This window comes from Lepidochelys kempii, chromosome 6 (assembly GCF_965140285.1).
Source record: "Lepidochelys kempii isolate rLepKem1 chromosome 6, rLepKem1.hap1, whole genome shotgun sequence".
Taxonomy (NCBI): domain Eukaryota; kingdom Metazoa; phylum Chordata; order Testudines; family Cheloniidae; genus Lepidochelys; species Lepidochelys kempii.
The window spans coordinates 17138752-17157847 of NC_136385.1; the positions used below are offsets into that span (position 1 = coordinate 17138752).

General features: G+C 49.4%; 1 protein-coding gene across 10 annotated transcripts in view; it reads right to left on the reverse strand.

Moving 5' to 3' along the window:
- The window catches only part of RAB3IL1 (RAB3A interacting protein like 1), a 69956-nt gene extending 52931 nt beyond the window's left edge, over positions 1–17025 (reverse strand). For 2 of the 10 annotated variants that reach the window (XM_078853138.1, XM_073346962.1), the window contains exon 1: positions 16580–17022. In XM_078853138.1, the coding sequence (XP_078709264.1) occupies positions 16580–16740 (161 nt within the window). In that variant the 5' untranslated portion in view covers positions 16741–17022. Of the gene's footprint in view, positions 1–16579 lie in introns of all 10 variants that reach the window. The other 8 variants (XM_078853143.1, XM_078853145.1, XM_078853142.1 and 5 more) reach the window with 6 other exon arrangements.
- Between the last annotated feature and the right edge of the window lie 2071 nt (positions 17026–19096).

The window sequence follows — 19096 nt, forward strand, 5'->3', positions numbered from 1 at the left end:
ATTGCGATACCCAGGGAATGATAATGCTGGAGGAAGAGTGTATAGGTCTCAGGAGCGTGGAAGGGTGAGGGGGCGACATGGGGTGGATGTGCCACTTGAGACAAGAACACAGAGCAGGCTAATCCGCAGCTCAGGTTATAAGATCACTGCAGAGTTGAGGGGTCTCCAACAGCATTTGCAGGCCGGCTGGATCGTGTCATGCTGGTGTCTCGCCCCACTGTGCGCACGGCTCTTCCCCTGGCTTGGTGATCCACGGAGGAGATCGACAGTGCTGGACAGACCAGGGCAGCACACATATCTGGCCTGCTGCCCTACGGGAACAGGACAACCATGCAAGATGTTAATTGCAGACAGGTCGAAGGGCTGAGAGGGCGTTAACGGCAGGGGTCAGCCTCATCCCAAAACAGCCAAGGGACTGCTGGGGCTCCATTCTTAAGGGACCTGTAACTCAGGGGCTAATCCACCACTCCAGAAACTGAATCCACCTCTCTAGAGGCAAGATCAGGAAGGGGAGGCAACTCACAGGCTTCATCTCTCACCATTCCAATTCCAGGTGCCCTGGCATTTGGGGAAGAAGCACAGACTCCCACAGTGCCAGAGTCTCTCTAAAGAGTGCTGAGGGATAACGCAAGGAGCATCAGGCAGGATTAGCTCAGAGGAACTGCTTTTGCTCTGTGGGTGGCAGCGCTGGGTTCACTCTCCCTCGATGAAGGGCCTTCTAGGAAGGGAAAACCCTAAACAAGCCACTTCCCCCCATCCAGCTCTTCGAACAAGGACCGGGACAGAATCACCAGGGCACACACTGGGTGCAGGAGCCCATTATAAGAGCCAGGTTATTGTCAAAGGGAGATTAGGGTTAATGCAAGGGAAGGGATGGCAGAGAGGCCACCCCACCCTCTGTATCTGTGCTGTCACTCTGCCCTCAGCTGGCACCCAGCCAGGGAGAACTGAACAGCCCAGGGAGAGATCACAGTTCCTTGGGAGGAATAAAAGCAGAGGTGCCATTTAGAGGGGGGGCTCCTCCCCCACCCCAAGTTTCGTACAGGAGATGAGCTCCCATGCAGAGCTCTTAAGGGCAGCACAGCCCGAGTGTGGAATGTGAGTTCTGCAGAGGAGACCTGCTGCTCCAAGCTTGTGGCCCTGGGGCAGAGAGTCAGTATTTTGTTTACAAACAGAGGCAGAGTGATTAAGATAAGAAAGGGCTGGTAATTAAATTAAGGATCTGGAAGTCATTAGATGGGCCTGTAAAACAGAAATCCCTCTGCAGGGGGTGGCGGGTGTTGCAGGGGATGCAGAAGAAATACAGCCAAGCCTTCTAAGCCAAGGTTACATTCAGAAAAGTGGGAGACTTGGGGGGGGGCACTTGAAAAGAAGGGGCCAAAACCCAGGGAAGGGATAGCCGTGGTATAGAGAAGTTCCCACTCTACCTGTGGTACTTATGTGGCCCCATTACCATAGTATCTGAGCGCCTCAAAATGTCTAACCTATTTCTCCTCACAGCCCCTCAGTGAGGTAGAGCCATGTTGTTATCCCCATTGTACAGATGGGGCACTGAGGCACAGAGAGACTAGAGGCTAGATTTTCAAAGGTATTTAGGCACCTAGTAGGATTTTCAAAAGCACCTAGAAGGTTAAGTGCTTTGTAAACCCCATTAAATGCCTAGCTGCATCTTTGGATGCCTAAAAACCTTTGAAACTCTGTCCCTAAGGCATACAGGAAGTCCATGGGGGAAGTAGAACCCAGGTCTCTCAGGGCTAGTTCCTTATCCACTGGACCAGCCTCTCTCTCCGCTATATGCTGCAAAAAAAAAAAAAAAAGGAGGATTCTGATAGATGGGAGCAAAATCAAGAAGGCCAGTTCTCTGAGACTCCAGCAAACGGTCCGAGGCAACTGGGAAAGATATCATGGTTAACAGCATGAAAAGCAGCACAGAGGGCAGGAAGGATGAAGAAAGAAAGAGAGGGAGAATAAGAGTCAGATGAGAGAAGATCGCTTAAGCCCCAAGGGGTGGCAGGTTCTGCCCCAGGCTAGGCTGTAGAGCACTGGCTGCTGTGCAATTTTACATTTTAATTGAAAATCATTTTATCATTTTTTGTTCTGAGTTTGAGAAAAGGAAGGAATGAGAAACTGCCGTATGAGTATCAGATGCGTTTATGCCTCAAATTCTTAGGGTTTCAGCTATAACCAGGCCAATTCCAGAACAAAGAACAGAAATTGCATCCAAAGAGTCCATAGAGTCGACGATTATTGTCATGATTTGCATTATTCACTGGGCACCATCTGTGTGCTCAGCAGAATATGCCAGGAAATGTAGTCCCTGAGTTAATGTGTATAAAATGTGTAGCCCTGGATAAGATGGCTCAGATATTTAAGTATGAAGTGTATAGTTACTGAGCATCCGATGAAGTGAGCTGTAGCTCACGAAAGCTTATGTTCAAATAAATTGGTTAGTCTCTAAGGTGCCACAAGTCCTCCTTTTATTTTAATATCTATGAGTGAAGATGCTGACTGCAACAGAAGTTTTACTTGATTAAGGACTAGAAGATTTGACCCTCCAACTTTCTTTCAAGAGGAAGAGCTGCCCAGAACTCCTCTGCCTGTTTATTTTTCTTTCCTGCCTGCAGTGGCCCTGATAGACCTCAGAAGTCTCAAATTTTTTCTCAACTTTAAAATGTGGCATTTTCTTGGTGTTTGGTTTTAAATAGTCTCCTGTGAAAACTGCAACGCAATCACTGTAGTGTTGTGCTTAAGAGACTTCTGGAAAGTAACTAGCCTTTAAACTGAAATCACAGAGTCGCCAACTCTCATGATTTTGTCATGAGTCTCATGATAATTATTGTTTTCCTTAAAGCCCCAAATGCTGGAATCAAGTGGATATGTGATGATTTCAGCCTTCATTCTTAAAAAAAAAAAAAAAAGAAGAAGTTTCGAGCCCTAGGGGCTGTGGAAAAAGCTTAAAAATGTGATCCCAGTGCACCCTAAAGGCTTGAGAAGCAGAAGGCAAAGAAAAAGAACACCAAATCTATTATTTTTACATAATCTCATGAGTTTAAAGCCAATCTCGTGATTTTTGGTGAGCCTAATTCATGATTTTTGAATGTATGTGGTTGGCAATACTGTGAAAGTGACTTGAAAGTGTCAGTTTCATTCCTGTTTAAAGTCAGTTTCTAGTCTATTATCTGTAGTGGGGAAACACCCCTAGAGCCCCAGGCAGGTGCAGTATAAACTCACGGGGCCTTGCCCCAATAGGATGTTTCCAAATGTTAAATGATCTATTCCAAGCTTGGCGAACTGCTAAAAAGTGATAGAAAGTCACCTAGACTTTTCTACAATTGTTGTATTCAATAGTTCGTAACAAAGTAAGAATATACATTTAATTTTTAAACCTAACCAGTGTCCCTTAAGTGACTTGACACAAGATGTCAGAACATGTTAGTATGAGAGCTGAGTGGGTCTAATATTTATTTAATTTTCTTTCTTTATATAGGAATTAGATACGGTGCTCCTGTAAGATATTTCTAAGTTATTATCTGCAAAACAACTCGAGTCTTCAGGTGCCTACGTAGTCCCTGGAATCACGCTTAAAGTTGCCTGCCCCACCCCAAAATCTGAAATGACGTTAGTGAATAAAAGCCTCCGTTATTCACAGCAAGGGAATTTTCCAAACCCAGACTCAGCCCAGCTGAACCCTTGGGGAAACAGAGATTGGAAAGAGAAGCTGTGTGTATTAGCAAGTCATGAACCACCAGGGCCCGAGGGTGAAATACACTGCGGCAAAGTTCCCAACTAAGACACAATGCAGGTTGCTTTAAAATGACATGAGCAATGCGTCCTTACAAGGGGAAAGACGGTCCTGTGGTTGGAGACTGGGCTGGGAGTCTGAGGATCTAATCCCAGCCCCATCCCTGATTTACTGAGTGGCTTTGGGCAACTCACTTCACCCCATTCGTGCCTCAGTTTCCCTATCTTTAAAATGCAGGTAATTTACACCTCTAGCTGACATGGGTGTTGCAAAGATAATTAACTCATTCATGTCTGTACAGCACTTTGAGAATACTGACTATGTATAAGCGCTAAATTACAGTCCCGGATACATTTTTATATGAAATAAGACCCCACAAGAGAGAGTTGTGGTCTCTTTTCAAAGCCTTGGCCTCGATTTTTAAGGTCTCACCTGCAAGATCCACATGTGGAGTGAACTGCACAGAGCTCCCATTACCTCACTCTGAGGGACAAAGAACAAAGCTGACAACAGCAGGACTCAGTCCTGTGACTCCAGGGAGCCCTGGTGTTTGTGAAATGGCCTCTGCCCTGCCCCCAAACCCAGCACCATGATCCAGGATTTCTGATGGACGTAATTTAAGAGAGACACCAGCAGGTCTGTGTGGTATACAAGCAAATACACAGTGGGCCTAAAGTTAAGGGCATTGGCTCCCACCTGATCCAAAATTTCATTGTGGCAAGTGAACCCTCACCCCCTTTCACCGCAAACCCGCATTTCACACACACACACAGCAACCACCCCTGACTGAGGAGGAGCAGGCTCTATTTTTAACCAAATATTTACCACCCTCAGTCCAGTGCATTCCCACTGAGCAGATATGGGGTCCCTATTTGTCTTTTTTATTGGTTTCAGAGGCTGGCACGTACATCCACAGCAGAAACGGGGCCTGGATGCCAAGTTGAGCTCCTGCTGAAGAGACACCTCCAGGAGGCTCCTCTCTGAGGCTCAGCGGCTTTTTGTCAGGAGCTTGCCTCAGGCTCCAGAGGCAATATCCTTGTTTAGCTTCTGAGCTGGTGGGAGAAGAAGGGCTCTGGCAGCAGGGGATGTGCAGAGTTGGGGATTCCCAAGGGACTTGGATCAGGGTGACTCCAGTGTTGTCAGGGGAAGGCGAGGGAAATGCTCCAGCAGGGTCAGAACCCAGCTGTCGGGAGACGTCAGTGTGTGGCGAGAGTCCTTGGGGAGCTGGGGAACCCGTCAGGGATCTTCAACAGGGAAAGCTGCAACCCACCACTACTGTCAGACAATATGGCCACAGATACAATGTGCCATCAGAGGTCAAGATGGCTTCCAGGGGCACTGACGCAGCCAACCCCGGTGTCAATCAATAATCGTCAGTAGCCCCTTGTGGAGGCTTTGTCCTCCTCAGAGCTGGACGTGGGTAATATCAGCCTCACATTTGATCGGTGCTCTGCTGTGCCAGTCCATGGCTGTTCATCATGGAAGGGGGCAACAGAGGTGAGGATAATGGGGAGGTGGAGTAGCCTAGGGGGTGGATTTGGAGCAGGATCCAAATGCAAGAGCCAAAAGGAAGGTAAAGAGGCAAAGCAAAATCAGGAGAGAGAATAAAGAGAAGACAGAAAAAGAGAGAGGCAGAGAGAAGGGAAAAGGTCAGATGAGACGGAGGCCCAACAGATCACAATTGCTCTAGGAAGACAGCAAAGGACAAGCAGCAGCCAATGCAATTCAGAGACCCTGGTTAAAAGAGGAGAGGCGTGGTGCAGGGAAATGGGAGTAGAGAGTGGGAGGAAAAGATAAGAGCAGCAACTAATCCAAAAGCACAGGGAATGAATGCTGTTGGTGGTTAAAGGTGTATTGCACAGGGCCTGCGCCATTGACTTCTAAAGGAGCAGGATTGAGCCCACAGAAGCTTCTTTACTGGGGAGAAAGGGAAGGGCATTAATAAATGAGGAGGAGGCTAAAATGAATTATTAAAACCAAAAGGCTGAGAGAATTCCTCTTTAAAAGTTTGCATTTGGTGCATTGGCACTTTAAAAGCCAAATTCCTCTTTAAAAGTTTGCATTAAGGAAGAAAACCAGGAGAAAGGTTAGGCTGATTAGGCTGTGATGAAGATCCTATGGTGATTATTGTTTATATAGCACCATGGGCCTGATCCAAAGCTTCCTAAAGCACACAGAAAGACTCTCAGTGACTTCAGTAGGCATTGGATCCAGGCCCAAGTGAGCTAGGTTCTTCACATGCAGGTTTGAAGACAAGATCCCAGCTCTCAACTGTAGGTAAGAAGCACATAAATAATTGGTAGGTGGGGGCAGGGGGTGACAGGGAAGAGGGGCAGAATGTATCAGGACAGTTTGTATGGATGAATTCCAGGGTGCTAACAGAACTAGATAACAACTGGAAATTATATTTGAGAAATCATGGGAGAACTGGGAGAGATACCATAGAATTGAATGGGGAAGCAAATGTGGTACCCATCTTCTAAAAAGTAAGAAAGTATGATCCTGGTAATTGCTATCTGATAAATCCAGCCTATGTGCCATATAAAATAACACAAAAAATATGCAGAGAAAGAAGTCTTTACGCATCTATAGGATAATGGGATAATGGGAATGGGTTATTAAGAATAAATCATTCCAAGCAAACTGGATGGCACTTTTGATTGAATTACAAAACCAGGAGGAAGGCAGAATGTATAGCTGGGCTTTAGCAAAGCATTTGATGAGAATGTCACACAAAACGTTACAAGGCAGATCTCATTCCAGTTGGCTTGAACAGCAAAGTGCTGTCACATGGGTTGAATGAAAAGTGGCTGAAGGACCATAAACAAGGTGTAGTGAATGATAAATGGCAGCTTGGCAAGAGGGATTGGTGTCCAGAGGAACATTACAGAGATCGGCATGTGGGGCACGATTTTACTGAACAACCTCATTAACGCTCTGGAAGGGGAGGGAAGCCGTCCACTAATTTAACGTGCAGATTATACTAAATTGGGAAGTGCTGAAAACAGCAGCAAGTGAAGAAGTGTGTGGGGAAAGAATGGGCAAGAAATTAAATGAGCTTCTGCCAGAAAAAATGAAAGTTAATACTACGGAGCAAAAGTAATCCATACAGAGATACTCAACGGGTCGGAGGCACTAGGGAAGCAGCAACACACTTCGGGGCCCTGCTCCAAAGCCCACTGAAGTCGACAAGACTCTTTCCATTGCAAACCCATAGCAAACTCCAACCTAGAGAGAAGCGCACAATGCGATGCAAGCAAAAATAGGCAACTACAGTCTGGGAGTGCACAAATAGAAATACTGCATGACCAACCAGCAAGGTGACCGTTCTCCCTACATTGTGCTGGCCAGACCACACCAAGTCTGTATTATATTCAGCTCTGGGCTGCTCAAATCCCATGTTGGCAAATCAGAGAGTATTCAGAAGACAGCAAGAGAAATAATTAATGGTTTGGCTGCATTAATGTATAAGAGAAGATTAGCAAACATAAATATGTATAATTTGCCTAAATAATGACAAGGAAAATGGGATTGAGAGTCTTTGAAGGGTATAAACACCAAGGAAGGAATTAGTCAGGGTGATCTAACAGGGTATGACTAGGAGGAAAGGGATGAAGCTAATCAAAGGAACATTTAAACTGTTTGAGACAAACCCACGGCAGCATACCGCTGTAGAAATCAATGGAGCTGCACCAAAGATAAATATGGCACAAAGCAGGAAAGGGAGAGAGGGAGATCTATTCGGCTATTAACATCTCCAGTAAATGATGGGGTGGAATTCAAAAATTTTAAATTAGATTGGATAGAGTCCCGAAGAATATATTGCCAGAACAATCCTTCACCAGTCAGGAAATGAACTAGAGGGGATCTAATAGGTCTTTTCATATAAGCCTCCCCCTTTGCTTTTCTTTGTTTCTCCTTTTCATAGGATGGAGGAAAAGCTAATTCAGAGACAAATGAAGCGAGGGAAGAATTACAGGGGAAGCAGCAAGTAACAACGGTGGACCTAACAGTGATTCACTTAATGTGTTCCCAGTGACAGCTATATGAGGGACACCTTAGCTGAGAGGTGAGCAGTCAACATGAGTATTTTTTTTAGTAACCCACTAGACAACAGCTACATCCAGATACTCTGCAGCTAATGGTACAAGAAAGGTTGTCTGGCATTGTTCTATGGACAGGATACCACACTTGTAAAATCATGTTAGGGAACTAAGTTCCAGCCCAGGTCATAGCAAGCCCTGTGGTGCCATGTTTCACCAGGGGTCTCAGAGTTCTTTACCAACTTTAACTAAATAACCCTCACGCCATCCCGGAGGTAGGTATTATAGCCCCCATGCTACAGACAGGGAGACTGAGGCACAGAGAGGGTAACTGGCTTCCTCCAAGTCACACAGTGACTCAGTGGCAAAGCAAGGACTAGGACTCAAGGCACCCGAGTACCAGAGCCTATTTGCTAACTACAAGGCTGTTGCTGTATTAACAACCACATCTAGCGGCCACGTCATGCTTTGTCTCAGAGGGTATCACAGGAGGGTAAGAACCCAGGTCTTGTGATTCCCGGTCTTGAGTTCTGACTGCTAAGCCACGCTGCCTCCCTTGCACTTTATACCTACACACGACTCCCAAGCAACAATTCCAGCGATGCAATGCCAGGGTGCAGAGCTCTAGGCTCTAGCTTCCAGCCCCAGGCCTGCTAGTCTGGATAGCACAGGGCTGACTATCCAGGAATAGGGGGCAGACTTTGTGACCAGTCAGCCCCCCGGCTCCCCTACAAGCAATTTGGACAGGTGTTAAACAAAGGAAACATGAGTCTCTCCTCTGAGGGCAGGTGCCACATTGCCCATGGGCCAACAATGAGAAGGGATTGGGAGAACCCCTCCCTACCTAGCCTGCAAAGTAGGGAATGAACAAACCAGCATCATGATGGACATTTTTAGTCCTGCCTACACTATAACCACATTGCTGAGGAACCCTGCAATCCCCTAACTCAGTTTGACCCTAGCTCCACTGCAAGAAGGATCAGTACGCTCCCCATGTCGTGGGACAACCCTGCTGTAACTAGTCCCCCAGCACAGCCATTGCTACAGTGTAGACGGGATCTTGAAGTACCCAGGCGACTCGGCAGTCAAGCCTTGATCTATATTGTCCTGATGGGGCTTTGAAACCAACATTTCACTGAGACCAAGAAGGTGATGGAGGTTCAGTCCTTTTGCTGTTGCTATTGTCAGTCTGGCTGGAACCTGTGCTCTGTAGGATGGTGGGGGGTGTTTTGAAGGCTCTTCTCAATAGGAAACACTAGCTAGAAACTTTTTTTTTTTTTGTTGGATTATATAGAAAAAAAGAGAAAAATGTGCAGGATCCACAATTTTTCCAGCAGGCCCCACTCGTTTCCTGTGGTGCTGATCTGACAGTTATTTCCTGTACAAACTGCCTGCGCGTCTCTCTGGCTAAACTCTGCATTTGAGTTCACAAGGGGATCCTGGCTCTTCTATTCTGATCTCCTGCCACGGAGCAGCCTGAAATCCACACATGCAGAGACAGCAGGAGGCAGGATTCACTGTGCGGTTCGAAAGTAGAGTGTTGTCCATACTGATTTAGCACTGTGCAGCCAACCAGTCTCCACGTACATCCTCGACACACACCTGCCTCACCGGACTTGCTCAGGCACTCAGTAACACACCTCTGAAAGGCATATGCCCTGCCACAACAATAGATGCTATACTGTAGCATGCAGTTCATCTTTCTCATATTTGCTTTACAGGCAGCAAAGAGCCGGGAAGCAGGCTGGGGTGTTCGGTATACGCTGATAGTTAAGTAGCATCCAGTATTTCTATATGCAAGATGCCACACATAAATATACTCTTTTGGCACTTTATTGTGGTACATTGCCTTATTCAAAGTTTATGTTCAAAGTTTATACACACACTCCACACACACTTTAGAAGAGATCAGACCTTGAAAAATTCAACCCACGTGCTGACACTTATTAGAAACTCAAAACCAGTGGTTAGATTGGAAACACTTGGGCAACCTGAACTAGAACTGTTCCTGAAGATGCCACTATTAGCGATGGTGTAGTTTTAGTTGCTTGGAAGCTGTAAAGTCCCCCATATTTTACTCTTTCCGGGGCAAGCGTACTAAACACACACGCCACATTAACTTGCCCAGAGGCCATGAGCGAACAATGCAGTGTCTGTAGATCACACTTTAAAAAACAAAAACAAAACCAGGGGCAGTTTTCATATTAGGAAACTATTTCCTCGTTAGGTGCCCAATCCTGCTCCCACTGGAGTCAGTGGAAATGCTGACAATGACTTCAGCGGGATTCAGAATCGGACCCAAAATTCCAAGGATGACTCTTCTCCCCACCATCTCATCTCCTTTTCTCATCACCATTAACTCTCTCTCAACCCTTCAGTGTTAACCCTGTCTCTTTGCCGTTTAGCGCTCTCTCTCCCCCACGTTTCTCTTTATTCCTGTGGCACATCAGTTTCTCATCTCTCTTGTCCCTCATGTTCTTCTGTTCACACTGGTAGCTTTCCCCTACTTTGTGGATTTTGCCTTGCCCCTTTCCCAGCCTCTCACGCAGACACATCACTGTGCAGCTAAAGAGCAGTTTCTGAGGGAGAAAATAATCTCTAGTGAATAAACACGGTTTCCACGTGGAAGAAGAAGAAACTACAGAGGGCATATCTCTCTCCATGCTGCCTAAACAACTCATTTTGACACGCTGGCTGCTCCTCGGGGCCCGGGGCACAGTCGAAGGTAGCAGTGACCTCAGGAGAATGCAGCCTCCTGGATTTGCGGTTCTAGAAACTTTATGAACACTGCAGAAACTAAGGTCAGGTCACCCCCTGCTCCTCCTCTGCTGTTCTAACATGCTCCCTACTTTGGGTCTGAGCAGATCTAAACCTTTACAGACTCCAAGGGAAACAGACCCCCTTCCCACACAATCAAAGGTCTCTGCCATCCATCCATCCCTCTTTGCACACGCACACAGACAGGGGATGGGATAGATAACACAGGAAAGTGGGTCCCTGGGATCACAGTCCCAGGGACAAGAAGTTGGGGGGAGTAAGAAGCCTCCTTCCTTCCTTCCTTCCCAAAAGGCAGGCTGTCCCCAGAAGGGATCGCACAACCCCACAGCGCTCCCATTCAAGCACTGACGGAGCCATAACCAGCTGCTCCGGAACAGACCCTGAGCATTCATTCAGCACCAACATCCAAACTCTGAGCCAAAGGACCAGCGCTAGTGACGCAGAGCCAGGCACCCAACGACCCCATCGGGTGTTTCTCCCCCCGCACCTGCCCAGGGCCGTTCGCTCGTCCTCAGAGACTTTCCGCTCCTCCTTTGCAGACCTTTTGCAAGTTTCACTCCTTGCCACCGGGCTAGGAAGGAAAGGTGACCCCTGAGCGCGCCACCCCCCAGCCTGGGGCCCCCACAGCAGGCGCCCTTTGGAGCAGGGCTGGGGCACTGGAACCATTTGTACAGTGGGGGTGCGAAGAGCCATTGAACCAAACTGTAAACCCTGCATGGGATGGAAACCGCTTCCAGCCAGGGGGTGCGGCAGCACCTCCAGATCCAGCACGTATGAGCAGGGACCAGGAGCACCCAGGGGCGCACGCCCCAGAGAGAGCCGCAGGAGGCCGCCACAGGCTCAGGGAGAGGCATCCCCGGTGCGGGTCCCGCTGCGGCCAGAGGGGACAAGCCGGGGGAGGGAGGCTCCGTTCCCCCGCTCCCCTCCCGAGAAAGAGGGGGCCGGGGCGCAGGGAAGTTTTGTAGGCGGGGAGGGAGGAAGCCGGCTCCAGACCTACCCGCTCCACATGCTGGCTCCGGCCCCGGCCCCGGCCCCGCGCCGCCCGCGGCCCCTCACGCCGGGCGCGCTGCTGCCGCCATCCCTGCGCCGGGCTGGGGGCCAGCGGCGACGGCCCGGCCCCGCGCTGCAGCCGGGCGCTGCGGCAATCCCGGGAACCCCAGCCCGCCGCGCGCCGCCGCTCCAGCCTGGCTCCGCCGCCGGGGGGGGGGGGGGCGAGGAGGGGATTGGAGGTCACATGACCTCCGGGCGGCTCCAATTGCAGCGTGCTCGTCCCCCTCCCCGAGCCTCATGTGACTGAGAATTCAGCCGCGAGCCCGGGGCTCTCCCCCAGGCCCGCCTGTCGTCCACGCGCCGGGCATCCTGCAGCTCCCCTGCACAGACACTGACGGTGCATTCAGCGCAGCCTCCCCCCCCCGCCCACACACACACACACACACACGCGCGCGCTGCATCGCAGGGACCCCCAGTCTCAAAAATCACTGCGACAGTCGTGCCTGGAGACTGAGATCTGCCCGTGGAAGATGGAGGAGAAAGGTCCCTGCCCCCCAATTGTATGGGCTGGCTTCAAAATTCACCAGGAAGGGTCTCTGCTTTCCTTTCCCTGCACCCAGCACAGACGCTGACAGCGCAGCTTGTTTCCTCGGGCTCCCTGAAGAGAGGGATGCTAATGAGGAAGATCAATGGGGAGGCCTGGCTGACAGCATCCTGGGCATTTTGAGTTCATCCAGAGGTGCTGGGGGTGGGGGCGCTGCCGCACCCCCTGGCTCCAAGCGGTTTCCGTCCTACACAGGGTTTACAGTTTGGTTCAATGGCTCTCAGCACCCCCGCTATACAAATTGCTCCAGCACCCCGGCTTCATCTGTGTGCTCTGGGGTAAACCATGAGACTGAATAATGCTGATGCTTTGTTCAGGCAAATGCAAATGGCAGGCATTAAAGCAGAACTGTGTGGGTCTTTCCCCCCCACCCCAGTTTGGGACTCAATTCTGTGGCTAATCTGTGCATGACACCTCCATTGACCTCCGTGTATTATGCAAGGAAAGCATCTGCCCATAACTGCAGGATGATAATTACATTATAGAGTTACTGTATTTCTTAATGTCTCATGTTTCTCTACACCCATTGTAAGGGCCGAATTGGACAGTTTAGTAGCCCAAGAATCTAGTCTACACAATCTACACTTTCCAGACCTAGAGATATGACCCCCCGAAGGGTCAGTCCAGCTCCTCCTCCCTGAGCTGAATTCCATGGAGTTTAGTGTCTTTAAGAGGAAACTTTAAAAACCAAGAGCTTGTCTGGGTTGGATGGACAGTCAAAGCCCTGTGGCGTAGCTGATTCCCCTTACAGACCAACAGCAGACTTTGTACTCAGGGTCCTTCAGCACTAAAAGCATGAGCGAATGCTTGAGCAAAAGGACTATCAGGCAGGCAGGCAGGCAGTCTCTCTGTCTGGCTGTGGTACTTATAGGACCCCCAACACCGTAGCAAAGGAGCACCTCACCATCTTTAATATATTTATCCTCACAACACCACTGTGAGTTAGTGTAGTGTTGTTATCACCATCGTACAGATGGGGAACTGAAGTACAGAGGCTATGTCTACATGGCAAAACAAAACAGCAATCGAGACTCTCAGACTTGGGCTCACACTACTGGAGCTAAAATAGCTGTGTGGCCATTCCAGCTGGGAAACCCACCCCTCCCCACCCAGGCCTCAGAGTCCAGGCCCAAGCGTCTACACCAGGCGTTCTCAAACTGGGGGTCGGGACCCCTCAGGGGGTCACGAGGTTATTCCACGAGGGGTCGCGAGCTGTCAGCCTCCACCCCAAACCCTGCTTTGCCTCCAGTATTTATAATGGTGTTAAATACGTAAAAAAGTGTTTTTAATTTATAAAGGGGGTTGCACACAGAGGCTTGCTCTGTGAAAGGCATCACCAGTACAAAAGTTTGAGAACCACTGGTCTACATGGCTGTTTTTAGCACCCTTGCGCAAGCTTTGTGAGCTCAAGTCTGCAGACCCAGGCTCTAAGACTCACTGCCAGAGGTGGTTTGGTTTTGTTTTGTTTTGTTTTGGGGGGAAAGGGTTGTGCTACATACAGATCCTCAGAAAGACTATGTGACTTGCCCAAGCTCATACAGGATGCCTGTGGCACAGCAGAAATTGATTCCAGCTCTCCCACAGCCCAGGATAATGCTCCAACCATTAGGCCATCCTTCCTCCCAGTGGCTGGTGATTATGTACTGTAGCTCACTCAGGGAGGGAGGTATAACACACAGATCAGTAGGTGATACTGGCACTGTTGTAAGCAGGAGGTAGGTGATTCATGTCCTTGATCAAATTTCCCACTATTGTTGCATTGGGTGCTACCCTCCCATCCCAGTGGGGACTGAAACATTTCTGCTTGCCTGAAGGACTGTTCCTGCAGTCCTCACTTAGGCAGAATTACCATGCACCCTATGACATGGCAAGGTGAAGAGGGAATCAGGGTTTATGTTTATGCCATTATAAGTGGGTCGGCTCCTACAAGCCTGTGAAGCCAGTATTTGTATTTAAAGTCTGGAAGATTATTTAAATTTTGTTTAAATTAAGTTGTTGCCTAGGTACTACAAGCAACATCACTGTATATATACACATTATAAAGTGTATTACAACCAAATTCGGGGCCCCATTGTGCTATGCACTGTACAAACACATAGCAAAAGGCAAGCCCTACTACAAGAAGTTTGCAATTTGAATAGACAAGACACACAGGCAGAGCTATCATCCTCATTTTACAGATGGAAAACTGAGGCACAGACAGATTAAGTGTTTTGCCCGAGGTCACACAGGGTCTCTGGCAGAACCCGGCACTTAATCCAGATCTCCTGAATCCCAGTATAGTGCATTAACCACAACTCCATCATCACTCAAACACCCAAGATAGGTTAGTTAGCTCTGTAGAAACAGATCTGTCCTGAGCTGGAGAAGAGGGCATTGATTGCCCAGGGGAAGGAGTGCAATGTTGTCAACTCTTGCAATTTTATCATGAGTCTTGCAATATTTGGTGTTTTTCCTAAAGCTCCAGCTGCTGGAATCAAGAGATTTCCATGAGACTCTTGGCTCTCATATAAAATAATGAGTAAATTCCTAGCCCTGAAACAAAAAAAACTCTTGAAAAGGAAAAGTGAGTGCACCCTATAGGCCCAGAAGACAAGTAGACACCCCCCACACACACACGTTTATTATTGTTTTTTAAAAAGAGTGTTTTTAAACCAATCTCCTGATTTTTGGGGTCCTGGCTCATGATGTCTGAATGTTTGGGGTTGCCATTACTAGGACTAGTGAAAGAACAGTGCCTTCTCCTATAGCCAAGATCTGCAGAAGTTCAGATGGTTCCTGTTCTGCCATGGAAGCAGTTTTGCAAGAGTGGACCCCGCTGCTGGTGAAGGGGCCTAGAGATTAAAATAGCATATGGCTGGGAATTTAAATTGGCACCAGCAAGTGCAACCTCGCCCCTTCCCCCCGCCACACGAACACATCACTCCAGCTGGTATCCCCTCCGCCGCCTGCTGAAACAGCTTTCTGATCACAGTGGGAAGTGTGGAATTTAAAGATGTAATAATGTACAGGGATTGGAGAAAAACAGCCAGTGACAGCTGGGTACCAGTATCAACTGGATGGGTCAGAAACGCTAATATAAATTACGCCATGATTTTAAAACCTCTGTGCATTCTGGGGTTACAAAAACCTTTGCTGAGCTAAGTAAGAATTGTTATTGAGCACAACGCAGGTAAGAGGTGGAAAAGTGGTGCAGAAAATGTGATGCTTGCATTCGTATTGCAAGGACAGGTCTGCCTAGGAGAGGGAGAGTCCCAAATGCAGAACTACCTCATGAGCGCGCCAATGGAATGCACTGCTGTTGATGTGCTTGGGCCTCTGCTGGAGACCATGGCCCCAGTTATCAGCTAGTCCATCCTTGTGCTCAGTACATTAACAAGGAAGGTAGGGGGGAAAGTACCTTTGTGCTCCCTGTATTCTGGGGCACTGCGGGACCAGTGCAGCCCCTGGTGTCAATCAGAGCAGCCACAAGGCTGCTCTAATTTATGTTCTGTCTCCCAAGGTCCCCTACAGGCCATAGGAAACAGAGAACATGCTGCAGTGCTTTCAGACTACCCCTTCCCTTCCCAAGAGTAGTGCATTTTGGCCACCTCTTCCCTCCCACTGTTTTCCCTGCTCTTAGTTCCTGTCCCATCTCACCCCAGCACGCCCTTGGGAACCCTCACAGTTCTGCACCAATAGAAGAGTCCCCTTACACAGGGGATATTCCCTAGGGGCTGTCTCCCCTAGCCTTTCCACCCACAAAGCAGCACAAAAGGACCATAGGAGAATCAGCCCCACAGTCCAGCAGCTAATAGCTATGGTATTTGCTGAGGACTAATCTAGAATGTGGCCTGCAATTCACCAAATTAAAATAAGAGTCTAACAGAAGTTCTAGAAAATTAGCTCAGTACTAGAGGTGGGTCTCCAGGGAGTTACACACGGATCAGGGGAGAAACTCTGGATCCAAAGGTGTGACAGGATGGCAAGACAGTCAGACGAGCCCTGTAGAATATCACCAAAGGTAGCCCAGCATAGCCCATTCCTTTAGGAGGCCTCTAGACCAGAAAGGAAGAAGAGTATGAAGCATCCCCCAGCACTCCCCATATTTGGACACGAGCTGAAGACCTCCCCTAACTCTTGTATGGTGTAATAGAGGAGGGACAATGGGATCTGGATCAACTGGACTATGGGAAAATACTACAGGTGAAAACAGGCAGACTATTAATGCATGGGCTGTCCTTTGCTACCTCCCTCGTACTCTGCCCCTGCCCCCCATAGCCTATGCCCACCGTCAGCCCCCCTCGAATGCCCTTTCAGCCTGCCCTCAGGCAAGGCCAAGGCACCTAGCCACAGTCAGCTCCACCCCCTCCCTCAGACCTGCCGAGCCCCCTCAGAGTTGGCTCATTACCAGCCTCTTCTCCCCTCACCATTGCTGCCTACCTCTCCACTGCCGTGGGCTCCCCTTGGCCCCATGGCTCACCCGCGGGGCATTCGGATGTGAGGGCAGCAGCTCTCCAGGTCTCAGCAGCCCCAGCCCCTGTCTCACTCCTGGACGGGTAGCCGAAGGCAGACGGACTGTACACAGTGGTCCCTGCGTCCATTGCCAACTGCAGCTGGTGATAGCGAGCAGTGGGTGAGGGGGGCGATCATGCGGCGAAGCCCCTCACAGGAGTCCATGTCATCCACATGGGAGGGGAGAGGGTGTTGCTCAGTGGGCAGCCCTGGGCCACTGCATGTTCAGGATCCATTCAGGCCAAGGTCTGGGAGCAGACAGCAGGGCATCACTACGGGCATCGTCAACAGTGGCCTGGAAGCCCCACAGCTCTGCCTGTCTCCCCAGCCTAGCAGCAACAGCGGGGGCCACTGTGGCTCTAACCTTTGCTACGTCCAAGAAGCAGCTGGGAGGAGGGGAAAGTATCTTCAGCTCAGCCAGGCAGCGCTTAAACTTACAACTCCGTGTAATAATTAACTCCCAGGGGCTGGCTGTCAGAATGAAGGATTCTGGGACTTGGAAGGGAAAATGCTTCTAGCAAACTGGCAAAGACAAGAAGAAAGACACTTGAGGGGGGAAGGAGCATTAGAACAGAACGGGTTCAGAAACACCTCGCTGGGTGTTCTGCCTCCACACAGCGGCTGGTGCTGTCACGGTGCCCCCCAGCTTCCAAGGACGGGCAGCTCCGGATAGAAGCAACAGGACAAACGCTGGAGCCCTAAGCACCCAAACAAGCTGGAGCGTGAGGGTGGGGAACAGCGAGGAATGTACAGCAGACAGCAAAGATCAACAGAAAGGCAGGCACAACTGAGAATGCCGTGAGGTGCCTGCCTTTCTGGATCTTTAGACTCCTAAATACCTGTGAAAATCTGGCCCTACTTCCTCAGCCACTACCCAGGAGCAGCTCCCACTGCGCCTATGGCCCATCTGCAGCGGCTGGGGAATCAGGCCCTTGTTTTGTATTTTATTCTTCCGCACAGCACCTCTTTGTCCGATTCACTGCAGCCCAACCCTGCCTTGATGCTTCCAATTATTTCCCCACTAAAACACTCATGCAGACGATCCTGGGTTTCGGGCCACAGGTGAGGTACATTTTCCACACCTCCTCCTCATTCTTCAATGAAAAATAACTTGGACAGAACATTTTTGGGCAGCTTCTAGGTACACAAGAAAAGTTACCAACATGGAAAAGTGTTCCATAAAAAACAAGTGTTCAATACCATCCCCCCTCAGAGGGCCCCATCGTAGTATCTCCCACTCAACTCCCACCCAACCATCTTATCTTCATCCCCCACCTTCCCACCCAACCATCTTATCTTCATCCCCCACCTTCCTATTTCCCCCTCCCCTCCCCCCCCCCCCACACACCCTCCTCCTCTCCAATCAACCCCAGGTCTCTGCTGAGCTCAGTTATTCTTGGCTCCCAGCACTGCCTGCCTCTCTAACTTGTTCCATAGGCTCATTCCCCTTAGTGGGAGAGAGTTCTGCAAGTCCCCATGTCTCCTCTCACCACCAAGAGTCACCTTTCCAGCAACATCAATCCTTTCCAGAATGCCGAAAGCCTCCGTTTTCTCAACGGGAGGAAACCCAAATCTCTAATCTTTTCCCTTTGATTTTTTAAACCCATTAACACCCTTGCTGCCATCTGCTGCATTTAATCATCTTCCCAGCATCAAGCTCTGTATTTCTAATGAGCCCATCACTAGGGGATCTGAGGCCTGGTCTACACTTAAAATGTAGTTCGCCACAGCTACATTGCTCGGGACATGAAAAATCCACATCCCTGAGTGCCATAGTTACGCTGACCTAACCCGCGGGGTAAACACAGCTAGGTCGGTGGAGCAATGCTTCCCTCAACCTAGCTACCGTCACTTGTGGGAGGTGGCGTTCCTACAGCGATGGAAAAACCCCTTCCGTCACTGTAGGATGTGGCTCCGCTATAGGTTTATGCCAGCATCACTGCGCCTCCATAGCTACGCCACTGTAGCCCCCGCAACGCGTGCTTGTCCCATGTGCCCAGCTCCACACCCAGTATCCCAGAGGGGGCCCAACAGGTGCCCGATTCACTAACATTATTGCTGCTTCTTTGGAGCCCAAGGGCCAGATTTTCAAAGGTATTTAGGAGTCTAAAGATGCAGATAGGCAGGCGGGGGCCTAATGGGATTTTCGCCAAAGCAGGTTAGATGCCCAAGTTCCATTGAGATCAGTGGGTGCTGGGCAGTGACACTGCTTAGGCAGAACTGAGAATGCCGTGAGGTGCCTGCCTTTCTGGATCTTTAGACTCCTAAATACCTTTGAAAATCTGGCCCTACTTCCTCAGCCACTACCCAGGAGCAGCTCCCACTGCGCCTATGGCCCATCTGCAGCGGCTGGGGAATCAGGCCCTTGTTTTGTATTTTATCCTTCCACCAACACTGCACAGCACCTCTTTGTCCGATTCACTGCAGCCCAACCCTGCCTTGATG